This window comes from Puntigrus tetrazona, chromosome 22 (assembly GCF_018831695.1).
Source record: "Puntigrus tetrazona isolate hp1 chromosome 22, ASM1883169v1, whole genome shotgun sequence".
Taxonomy (NCBI): Eukaryota; Metazoa; Chordata; class Actinopteri; order Cypriniformes; family Cyprinidae; genus Puntigrus; species Puntigrus tetrazona.
The window spans coordinates 13,459,879-13,479,893 of NC_056720.1; the positions used below are offsets into that span (position 1 = coordinate 13,459,879).

A 20,015-nucleotide genomic window follows, 5' to 3' on the forward strand; every position below is an offset into this window, starting at 1 on the left:
TCATATATAATAATCATATATAGTCAGCCAAAAAGAGCTTTACTTATTTTTAACTTGTGATTTTTATGACAAACGATTGTATTTCCTGTCCTTAATTATTTATGAACAACAGAGGGTTTCCACAATAAAACATTTGATTCTTTATTACATCGGAACTAATAGCAAAGCAATAGATATCTAGTCTGGTTTGTAGGCTTTTGAAGCCTTTTTGCAGAAGTACATGAAGTGAAGATACATCTCAAATGTATTAAAGCCCACCAGCTGAACATCATACAATATTAATTATTATTTGTGTAAGCACAACATGCACTGTTGACCAACAGCGGACATTAAGAAAGCAGTCGGGCCTCATTTATAAAGCAAAAGCAGAATGAACGTGTTCATTTAATTACACTTGTAAATGCATTCTGCTCAAGCTTCATTGCGACGCTCGATGTTTAATGCTGTTAAATAAAATGAGCATTAGTGGTCACGTTAGTCATTTCAAATGGTACAGTTAAATCTATGATCAGTACATTCAATATTTTTGTAATTGCACAAAATCTCGAAAAAGGAGCGCACGAGACACACAACACGACGGTTTTCTGGGTTCCTGTGCATGCTCAAGACAAATGCCCATCACACAAAGCTGCCATAAGTTTAACCCAGTTAACCCTGTAAGCCATCGGAAATGACCTTATATTTGCTTACAAACAATTGTGCAATATGCACAATCTTTTTCGAGTCGTCTGTGAATGCATTTAGAATTAGGCACAATGTAATCAAGCTAGTGAAAAAACAATCATGCCTGACAGTTCCTCCGACCCCAGAGCTCCACTGTTCCCCGTTACCTCATCAGTCCTGAAGATATGGGGCGATATTTCATCACACCTACAGTGATACGCAGGCGATGTTTTCAACAAATGCAGCAAAATGGTACAACGCTAAGTAAACGAAACAAGGCTCTGGTCGTTTATTCATGAAGCTTAAAACAAAACGAATGTGTGAATATTTTTGCGAAACAATTTGTGAATTGTCGGATTTTTCGTTCACTAAAAATCTGTCGCAACTGTACGATTTTGACTACAGTTCTTCCATTCAAGACAAATTTGCTCAATGTATTATCCACATATCCACAACAAATCATATACAAATATAGCATATAAACTGATAAGCTCAGCTTGGGTTTTTATGGGTAAACTGGAGTGTATGGATTTCATCACCAGCATAGTATATAGTCTGATTTGCTGTACACTTAACTCACATATGCAGCTTTTCTTAAACTAACTGGCCATCAACTATACTTTCGGCTATGCGCATGCAGTTTACAGTCATGCCAAATTGAAGTACTCTAGAATTCAGTTTAAGGCCCAGGTCTGTAACCTTGCTTTTGGACGTCCTCTGTCCATCAAATTTAATTTCCATCCTGATTCAGCACACCTGGCCTGTGATTTTCAAACGATCCTGAAGATCTTGGTTAGCTGGTCCAGCTGTATGTGATTAAGGTTACCGCTAAATTTGGCAGGACAATGGGTCGACAGAAGAGGTCCACAACTCTGGACCTCGATATCCATTTTCCTGCAGAGATTACCTTCAGCTTGGATTAAACATGCCAACCTCCAATCCTAAAGTCCTCTTGTCCAGCTTCTTCTTGTGTGTTTGATTAGGTTCAGAGCTAAAATCTGCAGGAAAGCGGATCTCAACGTCCAGATTTGAGGACCCCTGGTCTACAGGAACAGGGTTGAAGACCTATGTCTGAAGGTGTACACTAGGATTCGTAATAATTCTGATGTTTCTGTTTAAAGTGTTTTCAGATCTGCTGGGGTAATGTCATGTATTTTATATCACAGAGGACCTTAAGACGATAGTACAGCTAAAAAAAAAAATATATTTTCCAATTTTATTCCTATTATTATGTCGTTATATGTAGGCGGGAGTTCCAGTTCCAGATATCCAACTTAGCGACTCCCAAATTCTTCACTCAAGGTCAGACAGCTTTAACTTAAGATGTGAAACACGCACATGTGCAAAATAGGAGAGGTTTTCGAGCTCCATTACACCCAGCAGACATATACTCTAATCAACGCTCCAAATGTCACAGGAGCCGAGAGCATTAACACAAGGCAAATCTGCAATTAATATAAGCAAATCTACAGAGTGGAAATAAAAGGTGCACGATTGAATGGGGGATGCAAACTCAAGGCAAGGACAGGAAACGACTGCAGTGGCAGTCAAATGACCTCTTCTGATTAACGGTGTCGCTCTAGATGCGTCTAACTGTGGTTCTGGTTGCGGTTCTGATCAGGCACGTGGTTCTGGGTGGAGGGTAGTAGGTGTGTCACGTGTCCGATGCCTTTGGTCACCCCCTCTCTGAAGAGAAGCTTGGCTCCCACACGCAAGTACTCGGGGTGCTTTAAGAATCTGAAACACACTACGGCTCTCTCGCCTGTCCGCAGCTCCTCCTAGAGGACAAACACACACATTTTTCTCTGATGACACACTTTGCAAAATAGGTGCCAAAAGAAAAATACGTTAGAACCTTTCATGGAGTATTTTGTCAAAAATCCACTTGGGTTAAATGAAAATTCTGTCATTCAATACCCAACCTCATGTTATTCCAGAATGGTAACGACTCATCTTAAGATATTTTTTATTAAATCTGAGAGCTTTCTGACCCTGCATAGACAGCAATGCAACTGACACCTGGCCGAGAAAGGTATTAAGGACACTGTGAAAGCGCTACTCTACCCCAAAATGAAAATTTTGTCATTAATCACTTAGCCCAATGTCATTCCAAACCCGTAAGAGCTTTGTTCGTCCTTAGAACACAGTTTATAATGTTTAGGATGAAAACCGGTAGGCTTGAGAATACTTAAAGCTACGAAAATACTATTTGTACGGAAAGAAAACTAAAATAACAAGGTTATTTATTTAGTTCTGTGTTAGATGTAATGGAACGATACGCTCTTTGTACAAATCAAAGCGTAAATACGCACACAAGACGTATCTTTCCATTGCGTCTAACATGACTAGGAAGTGAAGAACTGTTGAAAAACCGAATTTTTGTTTTCTTTTCACACAAAAAAGTATTAGCTTTGTAAAATTAAAGGTTTAACCACTGATGTTACATGGACTATTTTACCAATGTCCTGGCTACCTTTCACGGTTCTGTTGCTGTGTATGAAGGGTTAGAAAACTCTTGGATTTCAAGAGTTTTCTGACCCTGAACAAAGACCTTATGGGGTTAGATTGACATGAGGACAATTAATGACAGAATTTTTATTTCTGGGTGAACTAAATTAAAGAATTTTTTAATACGATAATAATAATTTTGTTCAACAAAAAGATTGCATGGATATTCAAGGTTCTTCATGGAAGCAAAGATGACAATAAAGAACTTTACTTTTAGGAGTAATACTTCCTAGAAAATTGTGTTCTATAGAAGAATGTAAGTCAGATTGGCTTGTAAATATTTGATTCCTATAACGTCAGGAAGGTTTAAAAATCCACACCTTTCCAAGGAGACACTCCACTGTGGCGGTCTGCCTCACATTCCCCACATGCACGGTGACCTGAAAACCACGGCGGAAAGTCTTTGCATGGAACAGGAGGACTATTGCAGCCTCAAACTGCCAGCAAATTGTAGGGTTCATTTTGGGACTAACCATGACCATGCCCTAAACACACAAACACTCAAGATCAAAGACATCATAAAGACATGATGACATTTAGTCTTATCTCCTTTTGCTCTTTTTTTGAGATCACACCTTTCGTAGTAATGAGCGATCAAAGTTCCCAAGTGCAAGTGTGGCAGCCTGTCCGGCTCTCAGCACACGGCAGCCGGAGCGATTCCTGTGGATACTGCACACCTTCAACCTCAGGAACCGCCCATCATCGGTGGGACCCACTACCAGCCGGTCTCCCTCACGGCACACACCACTGTGTGTGAAACACAAAGTCAATTATGAACTAGAAAAGGAAAGTTTGTCGAGACAAATTGAATATTGATTGGCTCGAAAAAGCCTTGAAGTGTGAAGGTTATTGAAACCTTAAGGCTTGGTTACATCAACCATCATTTAACAGATTTTTGCTGGTAAAATCATGTCATTCCGATCAAGAACTATACAAGAGGGCGAAAGACTTTCACATGAAGATTACCCAAGGCATTGCAATTTGGGTGTAAATCAGATTTTACAATGCTTAAGAATTGAGTTGCTACGGTTTGATAAGTTGTTCTGAGTGGTTGTTAGGGCATTGAAAAGCAGTCATTGGGGGGTTTCAGGTGGTTGTGAGAACATTATACAACAGTTAGAACAGTGAGAGAATTCTAAAATGTTGCTGTGGCATTGCCTAGGTGTTTTGAGCCTTTAAGAGACAGTCAGAATAGTGGGTGGTTTCTAAGGTGTTGCTAGGGCCTTGCCTAAGTGTTCTGAGCATTTAGAGGCAGTTGAAATAGTGGGTGGAGAGGCATTGTTAGGGCAATGGGTAGTTTTCTAAGGAGAGACAGTTAGGAATGGGTAGGTTTCCTGGAGTGTTTTTGAGTATTTGAGAGACAGCTGGAGGACTGGGTGGTTTCGAAGACATATGCTGAGCATTTGAGAGGCAGTTGAAACAGTGGGTGATTTCTAAGGAGTTGCAAGGGTGTTGCTTGTTTTGAATGTTTGAGAGACAGCTGGAAGAGTGGGTGGTGTCTAAGGAGTTCACAGGGTGTTACCCAGGTGTTCTGAGCTTTTGAGAGGGCATTGCTATGGGGTTTGCTAAGAAGGTTTACAAAGCTAGAGTTGGCAAAGTGGTTGCTAAATGCTGATAAGATGCTAACGGATGACAAAAGTGTTGTGAGGGTATTGATATGCCCCTTATAAAAATTAACTATAGTTTTATTGTAGTAAAGGGGTAATGACCGTGTTTTTGGTGTATTTATATACTTACTATGAGAAAAAGTGTGGTTGCTAGTACATTGCTAAGTGGACGATAGGCAGTTATTAGACAGATGAAAAGACATAACATTCGTGAACTGACCTGTACAGTGTTCCGCCAACTACTGTTCCTACATCAGGAACACTGTAAATTTCATCCACCTTTAAGAGCATATAAATACGACATTAGATATCTTGGAATATCTTAAAAATAAGACAAAATATGCAAGTTGATAAGAATGCGTTTGCACCTGGAACTCCGTGAGCTGTTGCATGAGCTCCTCTTGCTCCTTGCTGTTGCTCAGAGGAGGAAGAATGTTGAAAAAGACCTTCAGAAGGTCCAGATTCTCCCCAGACACGCTGGAGAGGGTGAAGATGGGTGTCACACTGTGGGAGAGTGGTACATCATTACATTATGCATACTAATGTTGTAACAGCTATCAATGGTAAAGTACTTTGTAGGGTATTTTAGGGCAAGTTACATATTTAAGTCTTATAGGTACAGTCTCAAAAAGAATGGGGAAAGTGGACAAGGAAAAATAAATTGCGATTGTTTATGTTGCAAGAAACACTGACTTAAGGTGGGAAAAAATGTAATAAAATGTAAAATAACCCCTGTTCTCATAAACAAATGTACCTGGAGGATTGTGCAAACTGCTGTGCAGCCGTGACGGCATCATCAGGGTTGGACACCACCATCGGGACCTTGTTGCAACCGGGCTGTTTGAGCACTCTCTCCAACTGACGAACCGTTTTCTCCACTGTGCTTTTTCCGCAGAGGTCCACCTTACTCACCACAATAAATATGGGCACCTTCAGCGCCATCGCCAGACCCAGATGCTCTCTCGTTGTGCCAGCTGGGAGAATTTTACAACGTGGGAATAATGTATAATATAATATGACACAGAATTTGTTAAAAGTAGGGTTGGGGTGATCTAAGTGGTTTTAATTAAGGATTTATAATATTTATAATTAAATACATACTACCATTTAAAAGTTTGGAGCTTGTATTCAGCAAGGATGCTTTAAATTGATGAACAGACACAGTAAAGACATTTCTAAAGATTTCTGTTTCGAAGAAATGCAGTTCTAATTTTCAAAAATTAAAAAAGATTTCCTTAAAAATATCAAGCAGCTATGTTTATAATATAGATAATAATAAGAAACGTTTCTTTTCACCTAATCAGCATATTAGAATGAGTTCTGAAGGATCCCTGAGACTAGAGTAAAAATTCTGATTTGCATCGCAGGAATAATTTACATTTGGAAACATATTCAAAAAGATGTTTTTTGAAATTGCAATATTATTTCACAAAATTACAGTTTTTACTGTATTTCTAAACAAACAAATGCAGCCTTGGTGAGCGTAAAAGACTTCCTTAAAAAATATTTCAACAATTTTAAAGACTCCAAACCATGTAGTGTACCATTTTGAATAGTGTAAAATACTGAATGTATTGTAAATATTTAACATATCGACTAGCTTTAGTTCTAGTTTTTATGGCTTACTCAAACTCTTCAATCACTTTTACAACTTAAAATAAATACAAACCAATGCCAGTATTGGCTCCCACCACCAGCATGGCAAAGTCTGGACAGTAGCTTGTCAGGCCAAATATAGTGGTCTTCAAGTACTTGTAATGACCAGCCAGGTCAATGAAAGTGATCATCTTAGAAGAGCTCTCACAGATCTCCTCCGCTGTGCGGGAGTCACTGTAGTTTACAACCTAAATCAATGAAAAAGTATTTCTCAAAGCGACATGCTTGAGGTTGTTGGTCATGACATCTAGAGGTTGTTGGTCATGACTCTTTGTCTCACCTCTCCTTTGCTGTTAAAGCCCAGGATCTCAAAACTGATGCTGGACGTCCGTCCGGTTTGAATCTCATGCAGGTGTCTGAAGAGGTTGAGCCTGGCCCGGCCCCGTCCGTTATCCAGCTCGCCCTGAGTCAGCACCCCCAGCAGAGTTGACTTCCCTGAGTCCACGTTACCCAGAACAGCTACACGGAGATCCAGGAACTACACACACAAACACAGAAATCACAGTGACAGTCCATAAAACATCATAATGGTTTAGTGGGTCGATGACAAATAAGGATGGCTGTAATGATGAAAAGAAAATTCATTTTGAAAAATTGCAATTGTATTACTCTACAAACGGCTGTATAACAATCATGAATAAGCTACAAATACTATATTCAGCCAAAAAAAAAAAAAAAAATAATGAATATATTTTAAGAAATTTACTGACCTACACAGTCTTGAGAGTATACTGTGGTCATTTTTTAGGAAAAAAAAATAGTTTTTATTTTTTAGGAATTTCTTCTCAAAAACTAAACAGTAAAAATTCTAAATTATATCTTCATATCATTACATGAATTTATTATATTTATTTATATCATTATTTTACAAATATTTGAATCATGTACTATTTTATTTTTAAGAAATAATTCTTAAAAAATAACTTTTTAAGAATATAAACCTTTTAATGACGATTTTCCCAAATTATATAATTCTAAAATGTTCAAAAGTAGACCTTTTTTTTTTTTTTTTTAATTGTTGTAATTTTCCATTTCACATTTTATTATGTTTTTTATTCCAATTGTTGCTATGATTTTATTATGTTAAGACCTTTTTAGTAAGTTCTTAAAAACTTAAACGTCTTAAAAACTAGTTTTTTTAGATTTTTTTATTTTCTTATTTTAATGTTTTTTTTATTTAACAGTTATATAGTTAGTATTTATAGTTAAGAATAAATTTTTTTAAGAATAATAAAAAATATTCCAGTAATCACATTATTTTCCCAAATGTTTCATACAAAAAGTGTAATTCTGAAAAGTAAAATATGTCATATCATCATAAAAAGGTGGCAAATTACTGTATATAATAATTTTAAACCTTTATTATTTTATTCTAGTAATAGTTGTTCTCAAGTATATACGCTTTTTAAAAAGATAAATAAATTAATAATTTAAAAAACTGTAAAACATCTTCATCAAAGAGATCCTATAAGAAAAGGTGCGATGACTGACCCAATAACTAAAACCACAGCAACCACAATAGAAGCTAAATGGAAACAAGCCCACCTGCTGGTCATCCGGAACTTTCCGCACAAGAACTTCAGCAATTTTTCGTCGTGCTCTATCGCAGTCCACCTCCCTCTCTCTTAAGAGCGTGATATCGGCTCCAACCCTGTGCAGAGTCACAGAGTCTTACCAAGACGACACAACACGCCTGTAAGCCATTCTTTATACACTGGCATCAAAGAACAAACTAACTGGACACACTTCTCAGCCATTCTGCGAAGAGTCTTAAGCGAGGCTTTCATATCTTCTTCTGTGAGTCCAACCAGCAGACCGTTATCCTCCACCCCGATCTGATACACGGCCTCTCCGCGGCCCTCCTGCAGTCGCCATTTCAGCTGCGTGGCCAAGTGTTCGAACCGATACTGCGTGGGGTTCACCAGCTTCAGCTTCAGAGCATGAACATATCATTAAATACATAAACGTTTCAATAAAACACACGTCATAAATTCATTTTTGACAGGTGTTTGCATACCTTGTATTCAATGTTTCCCTCTTCAGCCTAAAAAAACCCATGAAGATATGTGATATTAATCTTAAATTTAATCAAATAAATAATAATCAATCTGGCAAAAAAAAATAACAACAAAACACTATCTTGGAATAAACTAAAAAATGAAAATTAATAACACATTATTTTTCATATTTTTTGTTCATTTGTATTTGAACAACTATTATCTACCATAAAAACAACTCAACGTAAATAGTGGATATTTTTAAATGTCTGGTTTGAGTACATTGTCTCGGCCTTCTCTGTAACTAAAATGATATTAGTTTATTAATATTATTAGTAATGCAGTGCTGCAGTAAATTAGTATTCGACGCCTGTCGTCAAAAAAAAAAAACGGAATGAGTAAATATACCGTTTACATTGTTTACAGTAAGTAACGTTAACTGTGCGGTGTTTTGGGGGCCGTGAGCAATTAAATAAGTATTTCGCAAGCAGCTTTGTAACACATTGTTGATGTGTTATTAATAGTATAATTAACGATATTAAGATGTAATATGCGGAAAATGGGGAATTTGGCCGCTGTTCTTATGTTTACGCAGGCTGCGGTGCAGCGGGAATAATCTCCGCTGGCTAATGGTTAGCATCCGCCTCTATCTGTCTTTACCTCAGGGGGTAGAAACGGCGGGGGCTCGTTGGCCTTCTTGCCCCTCCGTCGCTTGCCTCTCCGGCCTCTTCTCGAGCGGGATTTCTTCTTCGGCGTGTTCTCGATCCCGCATTCAGCTGCATTCTGCGCGATGCTCGCTTTCGCTGCAGACTTGATGCCGCAATGCTTGGCAACCTGCACATCCATGGCCCGCACGATCGCATATAAAGGAGATTAAAAAAAATCTACGGTTTTAAACAAAAATTGTAAATAAAAATGCCCTTCTCTGTTAGAAACAGGGACGATGTATTTCTTCTAGTTTCTACTGCGCTGGGATTCGCGGACCGGGAGCCATGACCACAGCTACATCTTCCTCAGCAGAGCCCGCCTCCAAGACTCGTCAACCATTCGTCATCCTCTGTTGCTGTCAAACACTATCTATCTGTCTGTCTGTCCTTGCTGAAAGAAAAAAAAAAAACTAAATTATTACTGAAATTCGAAAGTTGTCCGCTATAAATACCATTACAAACCAATAAAAACGGTTTTGTGCCTTGTGTTTTGGAACACTAGAATTTAGTGGCAACCCAGTATATAACCAAGTTCATAAAACTATTCCCATTCTTAGCAATAAAATTATAATTAATTTTATATATATATATATATATATATATATATATATATATATATATATATATATATATATATATATATATATATAATCTAATAGATTAACTATTCGTCTATCAAGCTAGGCTATGTCTGTCTGTCTTTGTTTGTCCGTCTATGTTTCTTTCTTTGTCTGTCTGTCTGTCTGTCTGTCTGTCTGTCTGTCTATCTATTTATTCTTGGTCCTGCTAAAAAAAAAAAAAAACATGATATCATTACAAAAATTCTAATTGCGTTTTCAAAGTACATTAAAAACCATCAATTTATAATCAAAACCATTAAAAATTGTTTCCTGCTGTGTGTTTTGGGACATACAGGATTACATCAATCAATCAATCAATCAATCAACATCATTACTATTGCACTACATATATATATATATATATATATATATATATATATATATATATATATATATATATATATATATATATATTGTGTCAAAGCATTGATCAGTATCGAATAGAAAATCTAGTGTCGGTTTTAAATAACAAGATTAAACACTCAATTTTCAACCAAGGCATTTCAGAGATGTCATTGTCTAGATCAGCTATAATTCAATAGGATTTTTTTTTTTTTTAAATCGACGATAATCGCTACAAATTAAGCATCCCCAACTAAGCAAGCCAGAGGCGACAAGGAATCAAAACCAGCACTTTCCATTTCAATTTTAAACGCAGCTATGTCAGATTGTGTGAAGGACTTATTGTGTGTATGTGTGTCTGATTGCTGTGGTCTGTCTTTTCTGGTCTCCGCTGATGATCAGGGCTGTAGACGTCATCTCTTGGTCCTGATCAACCACCTGATTTGGATATACGTACTGAGAAACAGTATAAGAAAGAACACACTAATATTAGCATAGATGCCATTTCTTTTTACGATGTAAAAATACATTGTGTGTTATGGGGAGTGTTCCCAGTTCCAGCTATCCAATCTATTTAATGCAGCCTAACAATCCTTATTTGATTTAACAATTTGATTAATAGAACTGTATTATTGTACCAGGTTAACAAGGTGTGTCTTTAAGCTAGATTAAAAATTGACAGAGTGTGTCTGCCACCTGAACAGTGTTAGGGAGATTGTTCCAGAGTTTGGGTGCTAAATAGGAGAAGGATCTGCAACCCGCAGTCGAGTTTAATATTCTAGCTATTATGGAGTTTTTGAGAACGCAGTGGGCATGGAGGGCTATAATGTGAAAAGAACTTGGCAAGTACTGAGGAGCTACGCCATTAAAATTACTTCGAACTTTAAAGTAGACTTTAAAATTGATATGATGTTTGATAGGGAGCCAGTGCAGTTTTGACAGAACTAGGCTAATATGCTCATATTTCCTGGTTCTAGTAAGGAGCTCCTGCACTCTGGACCAGCTGTAGTTTATTTAACAAGTATGCAGAACAAACACCTAATAAAGAATTAGTCTAAATAGTCTAATTAGTAGAAATAGTCTGTGTAACGAGTGTTATCAGCACAGCAGTGAAAGCTAACACCATGTCCTCTGATAATAACTCCCAAGGGTAACATGTAAAGCGTGAAAAATAACGGACCGAGTACTGAGCCTTGAAGTACTCCATATTGCGATATACCTCCTCATTTACTGCTACGAACTGATAGTGGTCAGATAATTATGATTCGAAACCATGCTAAGACACTTCCACTAATGCCAACAAAGTTTTCTAGTCTATTTAAGAGAATGTTACGGTTGATGGTGTCAAATGCAGCGCTAAGATCCAATAGCACTAATAAAGAGATACAACCAAAATCAGATGATAGAAACAGGTCATATGTAACTCTAATGAGAACGGTCTCAGTACTGTTATGGTCTAAATCCTGACTTAAAGAAAAACGCTATCTGTGTGAGGAATTAAGTAGGAATATAATTGTGAGGATATTAACTTTTCTAGTATCTTTGACAGAAAAGGGAGATTTGAGATCGCTCTGTAATTAAGTCTTTGGGGTCAAGATGTGTTTTGGTTGGTTGGTTACATTACATTAGGATTTTTTATCTATCTATTTAACAATAAGGCAAATCCACCCTTATTTATAGCTGTGCTCATGCGTTTACATCCAAATAGTAATATATGAAGTATAATAATATCAACTCCTGCAGTACAGCAATCTCCTGTATACCTGCAGGAGGTGCACAAATAGTTTTTAGTGCCTCTCTAAAATGACAATTAGTTTTAGTTTTTGTGGTTATTCAAAATGAAGTTGGTACTCCCATTGAGAACCATAATAATTGAGATTTCTGCAGCCAGTTATAAAGACAAGAAACGAGTCCTTGCATGGGAACTAGTGTAGTGTTAAAAAACCTGCTTGTTTTGAAGCAAATAATTTGCTTGCAAGAAGGTTCAGCACCCTCTAGCAGAATTAACACTGCAGTTGTTTCATTTTTTGCATTAAAGTTAAAAAAAAATAAAAAATTAAGGCAATTTTCATCATCTGTGTGATTTGTGACACTTTCTTCTGTAAAAAAAGAGATTTTAAGCACAATGTTTCACACAATGACAATATATAGAAACATGCGCCAACGAAAGAACAGTAATTATAACAGTGTAATAAAATGGGTAGCGATGTGTCTTTAAAGTGATTTTATTAAAAGCTTCTTTCAAGAAACACACAAAGCAACAAACACATAATGACATTTAAATGACCTGTACAATTAGGGTTCTCGAATCATGCTCCATTACATTACAATGTCATAACAACAAGTTCATTATCATAATCAGCTTTATCAATGGCATTAACCTGACACATTACCAAAGAAATGACTCGTATAAATCACACTTAGTTCTGTCGTAGACTATTAAAATTGAACAACAATGGCTATAAAATAAAGGCAGCACATATCATTCGTTTCTACGGCACTGTAAAAGTAATAATTCATAAAATGAACAAAAAAAAACACACCAGACACTGAAATTTGAGGATGTAACCTCCAGTATACCTTCATCCTTACCTTATAAACATAATCTCTTCTTGTCTGTGCAGTGATGGTCCCTGGTGGCTACATCCTATAAATTACAAGCCCTATTGCATGAAATGTAGGCCACATATTTTTATAGTGCTAAGCTACCTCTTTAGGAGAAACCATTTGCATCGTTTCACACCATAGTGACATCTATTTTTTTCTAACATTGAGGATATAAAGGTAAACAAGGACTTGACTGTTTGTATGTGGAACAATTTGTACTGTAGGCAAAGGTAACAACATCGTGGGATCAAAAGGAGCAGCTAAAGGCAACACATGCGTCAATTTTAGATATTATTGTACAGATGCACCACATGTGGCACCCTACGTGGGGCAGCACCAGGGATACGTTCAGAACATGAATTATTTCAGACCTGGGATAAACGTACGACTATGATAAACAAAAAAGCTTTTAAAAACTTTGAAAAAGAAAATAAGTGTTAGGGTAGATAAGTTCACATTGAGGTTTGGAAGCCGTTAAACTAAAAGGTTATTAAAAGAAAGTTATAATATACACACAAAATAGGAGAAGATTTCTAAAAATGATCAATATTTGTAAATAATTTGAGGAAACGCTTTAAAAAAACATATAAATGTCTTCATTTCTCCCTAAAGGCACAGTGATAGAGTAATAATGCTCCATTAGAGGATGACTGTATCACTACAAGTGGAACTTAATTGTGTTCTATAATTAAATCTTATAATGAGGTTTGCCTTTGTCCTCCGGTGGAGTCTGACATTTTATCATCCTTCAGTACAACCAGGTTAGCTGCCATAAACTGTGTGTTAGCCTGTTTCTTCAGGCATGATGTGTCAGGTTGTAATATTGCTTGCTGGACTGTCCAAAAAAAGCCTAGGCGAAAAGCATCCCACAGCTTATTTTTAACAAATTCTAAATAAATAAAATTATGCCATGTACCAACTAAACCGTTTTGCTTTCAGTAAAAATGTTAAATATTACGTTCATGCAAAACTGTTCTCATGTGCTAAGTTTCATGCATTCTGAAACGTTTCTTCAGTAAAACATAAAAGAAGTTATTCGTCAGATTGTTCAAGCTACTCGTTTCCTCACAATGAAAGTGAATGGTGGCCAAGGCTGTCAAGCCAACTTTTTTGAGCCCAATCCTCACAGTTGGCATTTGAATGGCTTTATACATCTTGAAATACAGCGCACAAGTCATTTGACTGTTTCTTTTTTTTGGATATTTATAGTCTCTGGTCCCCATCCACTTTCATAGTGTGGAACATTCTGGCAAACACACCACAAATTGTACAAGTTTGGATTGGAGTTTGGAAACAGAATGCTCATTTTTGGATGAACTCTTAATGTTTATCTAACACCGACAGCAATTGGTGTATCTACTAGGTATGCACAGAAACCAGTTTTGTGAATACCAATAGATCGATAGATGGATAGACAGACAGGCAGACAGATAGGAGAACTTTTGAGTACCCAGTATTGGACCAATTCCAAAATATAAGTACTGACACATCCCTAGCATCTACTAACTAAAGCTAACTTTATCCCAGGTCTGTACTGTCAATGCTAGTGCCCAGTCGGACCTGCAGACAATACAGGATGAGCTCAAGGGCCAACAGCATGCAGTAACCAGCATAACACACAATACATGTGGTCCTGGGCTATATCATTTGAGAGTGCGAAAGAGGGTTTCATCAACCAAGGCAATCTGTTATTTTTGGTATTTTTTAAAACCCACTTAGTGTAAAAGTCTCTAAATGGTATTCAGACTCCTCCAAATAAGTTCTGAGAGAAACTACCTCTGGTTACGGCCCCAAAAAATACAGTAACTATAACGTGAAAAACTATTGTAGTCAGAAGGCAAATATGAGAAGGTATTTCAAGTGGGTAGTTGAGTATGTGGAAGGTTTAACATACAGTACCACACTAAAGATGCAGTCTTCAGCATTCACACTTGAGTCAGTTTAGAGTCTCGGCAGATAACTGGATCAGAGCGGAATTCAAGCAGGCGTAAATAACTTAACTGTCCTCAGGATTTTGCAGCTTGGTGCATATAAATAGAGTCACGTCTATGTCCAAGTGATACAGTGAGCTTCACAATGACTTGAATTCTTCATCAGCAAGGTTCTTCGTTAGCACAGGACAAGGGTGATGAGATCAATGCATGGATTGGATGCCTAAATGGGCGTATTGCCACATTAAGTGTTATCTATCAAGTGCGTAAGCGGATCTTCATCCACACTGGCTGAACTTCCAAAGCATCCTGTGTTCATATCCCAATGAAAATGGATCTCAGAAGAATAGAAATGTCTTGGTGCAACATCTCGAGTCCAAGAAAGCTGTTGAGATCAGCATTTCTTTGGTCGGATTCTGAGCTTTAGGTCTGAAGATATAGGAATGGAGGTCTCTACAGGACTGGAGGTGACAAGACAAGGTGCAATTACTTGGGGAAAAAAGGCTGTGGAAAGACAGGATCACTGGGGAAAAAAGAGGGGGAAGAAAAGCATGAAGTACTACATAATCATCATAACATTTTTTTTTTTTTTAAAAGTACAGGTCAAGGAAAGCACCCGCCTTTAAATATTACTTCAATAGATATTAATTTCACCAAAAAAAATACATTTTAATTTTTAATACAGGAAATTATTTTAGGGTGCATGGATATCATTATGGCAAGTTCTTGTGGGGTTTAGTGGGCAGCTATTTTAATTGGAGACGTTTAAGGGGAACTTTCAAGAGGCAGCTGTGGTGGGACAGGGTGGTCTGTCAAGGGGAGGAGGGTTCAGAACCAGCTCCTGAATGGCAGAATTCCTTGATAGTGACTGTTGAATTGTTTGTAGTGACGTCAGTCAGGACTACATTGGCACAGCTGGGTGCCATTTCAGGGTGCCAATTGGGATCCCCCTCTTTTGGCACCCTGTTTTCCTCAGGAAGTGGGGCAGTAGTGCGGTCACTAACCTGGCAGACCGAAGCTCGACCCACCTGGGTTCGATGTCGAATTTTCCGTTTTCTGCCACGAGAAGCGGCGAGATTTGGAAAACCCTGGTCTTCATCTTCAAGAGAGGATGATGGGGAGGATGAATAGGAGGGTGAGGAAGGGAGGAATGGTGGAGAGCTGGACTTTGGGTGAGGTTGGGAGGCATCTCGGGAACACGATGAGGCTGCAGAGTCCAATTTAGTTGGAGCTTCGGGTTGAGCCGCTTGATTCTGAGCTGAAGGTGAGCTGCTGTTGGACCCACTGGAGCTGGATGGAGAAGGTGGAGGCTGATATTGAAACTTCTGCGCATTTGCAGAGGTATGGCCATCACAGCAGCCTCCACCTCTCCTACTGACTCCAGTGTTGGATCCTTCATTGGCCACTGAGGACATTGACCCACAGGGGTTAAGCCCAAATGGTTGGCCGTACATCGGGAAGCCTAACATCTTCATAGGATGCTGGAAAGGCCTATAAGGCATGTCCCCATGCTTTTTCCCAATGATGCGATTTCGTGATGGGATTTTCGCCCGCCCCGCATACGACTGTGTCATCCTTCTACTTGCTACTCCACCATTTTCAGATTTGTCAATGACCTTCAGGTTTAAGATTATGCGTCCTCGCTTAACCTCCCGTGGTTTGACCCTGCGGTTGAGGATTCGGACAGTTTCAGAGAACGGAGAGATGGGAGGACGGGAGGACGACGTAGATCCTGTTGGGTCGGCTAAGGGGTCGGGTCGTGGCAAAGGTCGTCGAGACATCCTATGGCAACGATGGATGTCTTTCTTCAATTTATGAGCAGCAGCGAGAGAGTGTACTCTGGGGGTTGGAGCAGTGTTGTAGGAAGAGGATGATGAAGGCTGAGGAGTAGCTGCACTTGCAGAAGAGGAAGAGGCAGGAGGCTTTGCAGCGGCGCGAGGTGGAGTGCGTTGGGTATTTGAACTCCTAGGTTTATCACCCGCCTGTGCCCGTGCCTAGATAGGCAGAGAGCAAATGTGACTGGGAGGTACTAAAGCATCAGACTAAAAGTGTATTTAAATGCTTTGAAACACTCAACTTTGAAACATCTCAAAATGTATACACTTCAAAGAACGTTTAAACTCCAACCTTTAGTACAAAGTTTTTTGGTTTAGGTCCACGCTTCTTTGGGCCGTAAAGTTCCTGCTCCCGCTCCCTATGAATTGTAGGACAGCACCATTTAAGCGAAGGAAAATATGACATCACTTTATCGTCAAGCCCAAACCATAACAATCAAAATTGAAGGCTTTGAAGCATAATGCAAATCATCTTTGTTTAAAAATCCATCAGAGAGGCTAGTTTCCAGTCAAACTGGCAGCATAAAGCTGCCAAACTAAATCAAGCAAGAAAAAAAAAAAAGAAGAAGAAATGTAAACAATGTTTTCCTGGCTCTTACATAGATACGTTGTTTCCAATCTATCTATCTATCAGTGGTGGGCAGTCAGGGCCAGCAAAGCCTTCTCTGCTGGCCTAAACACTATCAGAATCCATGATTTAGTTCTCCTTTATTTTTCCATGAATATGTAATAAATTGTCTCCAATAGCCTATACTCTATTTCATAGCTTTTCTCTTGGATGCGTTGCTTCCAGTAGTTTATGTTTATATTAGAGCTTTTATCAATCATATTTGAGCAATCGTGCTGCCAGGGTCATAGAAATCTGCCTAAGACCTTCCGAATCAGCAGCAAAGGTTTTGTAATTTAAAAGTAATGGCAGTGAAAACATTGCAATAACCTTTGATTGGATGATCAGTTTTTCATCATCACCTTGTATAGATAATTTTAAAGGTACATGCTAGTATTCCATAAAATACTACAGAAATAGAGTAAAGTTGCGTTAACAAGTATTTCCTCCCACAGCACATGGGCAGAGCAGCGGGGAGACTCATGAAAATGGAATGCAGTAAGAGTTAAAGTGTTAGGTCGTTTTAATTGTAAATGTCGTTTTACGTAAATCGCCCAGCTTTGTTTCATACCAATGTTTTCTGTAAGGTATACGTTTGAATAAATAAACGTCTGTAAGCACATCTGGCAACAGTATGCGTGTCATTTTGTGAAACTAATGCAGATAGACATAATGCGCAGTTCGTTGCACAGCTGCAAGAACTTGTTGAATTGTATTAGGCGGGTTTCTAGCTTTATTAACAACATCCGTTTTCCCTTACTTACGGTTTCTATAACTGTGGCGTCATTATGATGGTTTTAAGAGTTGGATTAGTTCATGAGGGATGCCAATGAAGGCCTAGGTGGGAAATGCACGGCCCACCACTACATCAGAGTTCTTCAACAATGCTCTTGGGGACCCACTATCCTGCAAAGTTTATTTCTAACCTACTTCAGCACATCTGCTTTAGTCTTAAGGAGCTTGATTAGGTAGTTCTGGTGTGTTTGATTAGGGGCTGTAGCTAAATTTCGCCGGACAGTGCGTCCCCAGGAACAGGGTTGAAATGTTCTATTTCATGGGTGCCTGGCGATCAACTGTCCTGCAAAGTTCAACTCCAACTCTAATCAAATGCACCTGCTTTTAATCTTTCAATCAATCCCGAAGACTTTAATTCGGTCGCTTCATGTGGAGCTAAACTTTGCAGGACAGTCAATTTCCAGGAACAGGATTGGGCACTCCCGCTCTACATGTTTTTAACTTCATATAGAAATAAAGTTAAAAGTTAAGTCTTTAAGTGACACTTACTTTTGTTCAAAGGCTGTGATGAGTCGATCATCCAAGATGTTCTCCTCTGGTTCCCACGTGCTGTGTCTACATTGCAAAACATTTAAAATCTTTTAAACGGCAATGGGTTTTTAAGAAACGCTATTCCCCCCCGTAAATATTTTAGTGCTATCACTTTAAGCAGTGATAAACGCTGTATTATGACAGTACAGCATTTTTGCAGTTCGTTTAAATAGTTCCATGATGTAACGAATACAAAAAAAGCAATATTTAAAAATGTCCATACGGACTCAAATCAGTTGATCAAAACTGCATGCATTAAAAACAACAAACATTCAAAAAGTAAATACAGATTTAGAAAATGTAGTTAGTATTTCAGCTACCCACAATGCACGTCTGCAACGATAAGGCCTGTTTCACAATGCACACTAAAGTACAGGCACACAAACACTTTCTATTTAGTAGTAATAAGCATGAATTTACATAACGTAAAACAGTTTATAGCCATTATTTGAATTCATTTTTTTGTTGCCGTTTACACGAAAACATTATCCTTATTTAAATTAGATTGTGTTACGCTTCACGTGCACACTACTTTTGTGAATAAAACCTAAAGTGAAACATCCCTTTCCACACAAAAGTGTATGCCATTGAAACAAAGAGGACAATATAAAAAAAACACCCATTGTGCTATTTATATTTTACACACTTACTTTAGTGCCCAACCTTTCCATTTAACCAGGTACTCGATTCGACCCTGCAAAGAGAAAAAAAAAAAAAAAAAAAACTTTATTTAACACTAATTAAACAACGCAATGCCGCTTCAACCCTCATGCCCATTTATTTCATTTTGGGGTAAAGTGAAGTGCGTTTACATTAATAAAGCACGTCTAAAACCTCACACCATGTGGCACGACACCGCGCAGCATTGAAGCTACTCGACCATCGCGCGTTGCTGAGATCTTTGAATCCCGGGTCAGCCAGCATGCATTGATTTTGTTATGGACTCGTGCCAGACACTTTGTCCCTTTTTAGCCTCCTCCTGCCGCTGCTCTTTTAGCGGACCGCTGTCAGTTCCCCGAACCGAGCGACCCAATTTTACAACATAAATCTCAAGTTGCATATCCAAATATCCCGCATTCGACTTGTTATTGGCAATTTGACAACGCAAGTGAATACATCAGGTCGCTAAATCGGGAAACATCTGCAAGTAGGCCTCCCCCCTCTTGTCATTGCAGGCGCCTTGAAGCTCCGCATCGCCAGACAAACGAAAGACGACCCTCCCTCTGTACTTTACATCGTGAAAAACATCCCCCACCCTAGCTAAAACCCCGTTCTTTTTTTACTCACTTTCCTAACGCGGCTTTTCAGGATGGATTCCGCGGCGAAAACCCGCTCTCCTACCGCCGACAGCTCCATCTTTTCAGCGTGCGCGCTCCAGACGGCTCTGTCTCGCGGCTCTACACACTTTACAAATCTGTGACAGCAACAAACCCCGGCGCTGTCACGTGCTCCAGGTCAACTTGCCCCCATCGTCCTGGAAACGGCGCGAATAGGGTTATAGCACGTCACCGTATCATATTGTCTTCGCGCGATGCATAAAACAAGCGATTAAACTCTTACTTTTTATTTTTTAAGAAAAAAAAATTGATATCTTGTATCTCACGTTTTG

At 38.5% G+C, this 20,015-nt stretch overlaps 2 protein-coding genes across 5 annotated transcripts; both read right to left on the reverse strand.

Moving 5' to 3' along the window:
- Window positions 1-116: 116 nt before the first annotated feature.
- Window positions 117-9,484, reverse strand: gtpbp2b (GTP binding protein 2b). Of its 2 annotated transcripts, XM_043223079.1 has the most exons (12): window positions 9,092-9,482; window positions 8,452-8,478; window positions 8,181-8,365; window positions 7,980-8,085; window positions 6,715-6,912; window positions 6,448-6,622; window positions 5,533-5,752; window positions 5,147-5,282; window positions 4,999-5,057; window positions 3,747-3,918; window positions 3,492-3,656; window positions 117-2,441 (listed from the first exon to the last, which is right to left on the reverse strand). In XM_043223079.1, exons 1-12 carry the CDS (start codon window positions 9,275-9,277, stop codon window positions 2,253-2,255), a joined length of 1,818 nt encoding a protein of 605 aa, XP_043079014.1. In that variant the 5' UTR covers window positions 9,278-9,482; the 3' UTR covers window positions 117-2,252. The 2 variants fall into 2 exon arrangements, with proteins under 2 accessions (XP_043079014.1, XP_043079015.1); XM_043223080.1 differs by lacking the exon at window positions 3,492-3,656 and having other exon boundaries at window positions 9,092-9,484.
- Window positions 9,485-12,309: 2,825 nt separating this feature from the next.
- cbx6a (chromobox homolog 6a) lies at window positions 12,310-19,866 on the reverse strand. 3 transcript variants are annotated; one of them, XM_043223377.1, is made up of 6 exons: window positions 19,694-19,865; window positions 19,057-19,100; window positions 18,365-18,430; window positions 16,766-16,832; window positions 15,643-16,632; window positions 12,310-15,161 (listed from the first exon to the last, which is right to left on the reverse strand). In XM_043223377.1, exons 1-6 carry the CDS (start codon window positions 19,760-19,762, stop codon window positions 15,159-15,161), a joined length of 1,239 nt encoding a protein of 412 aa, XP_043079312.1. In that variant the 5' UTR covers window positions 19,763-19,865; the 3' UTR covers window positions 12,310-15,158. The 3 variants fall into 3 exon arrangements, with proteins under 3 accessions (XP_043079312.1, XP_043079313.1, XP_043079311.1); XM_043223378.1 differs by having other exon boundaries at window positions 15,667-16,632; window positions 19,694-19,864; XM_043223376.1 differs by having other exon boundaries at window positions 12,310-16,632; window positions 19,694-19,866.
- Between the last annotated feature and the right edge of the window lie 149 nt (window positions 19,867-20,015).

Coding starts and splice junctions, on each gene's coding strand:
- gtpbp2b (XM_043223079.1), bottom strand. CDS start 9,277: ATGGATGTGCAGGTTGCCAAGCATTGCGGCATCAAGTCTGCAGCGAAA. Junction 6,623..6,714: donor GCTTTAACAGCAAAGGAGAG/GTGAGACAAAGA, acceptor TCATTGATTTAG/GTTGTAAACTACAGTGACTC. Junction 5,753..6,447: donor GGGAGCCAATACTGGCATTG/GTTTGTATTTAT, acceptor AAATTCTCCCAG/CTGGCACAACGAGAGAGCAT.
- cbx6a (XM_043223376.1), bottom strand. CDS start 19,762: ATGGAGCTGTCGGCGGTAGGAGAGCGGGTTTTCGCCGCGGAATCCATC. Junction 19,101..19,693: donor TGAAAAGCCGCGTTAGGAAA/GTGAGTAAAAAA, acceptor TTCTCTTTGCAG/GGTCGAATCGAGTACCTGGT. Junction 18,431..19,056: donor TGGAAAGGTTGGGCACTAAA/GTAAGTGTGTAA, acceptor TTTGCAATGTAG/ACACAGCACGTGGGAACCAG.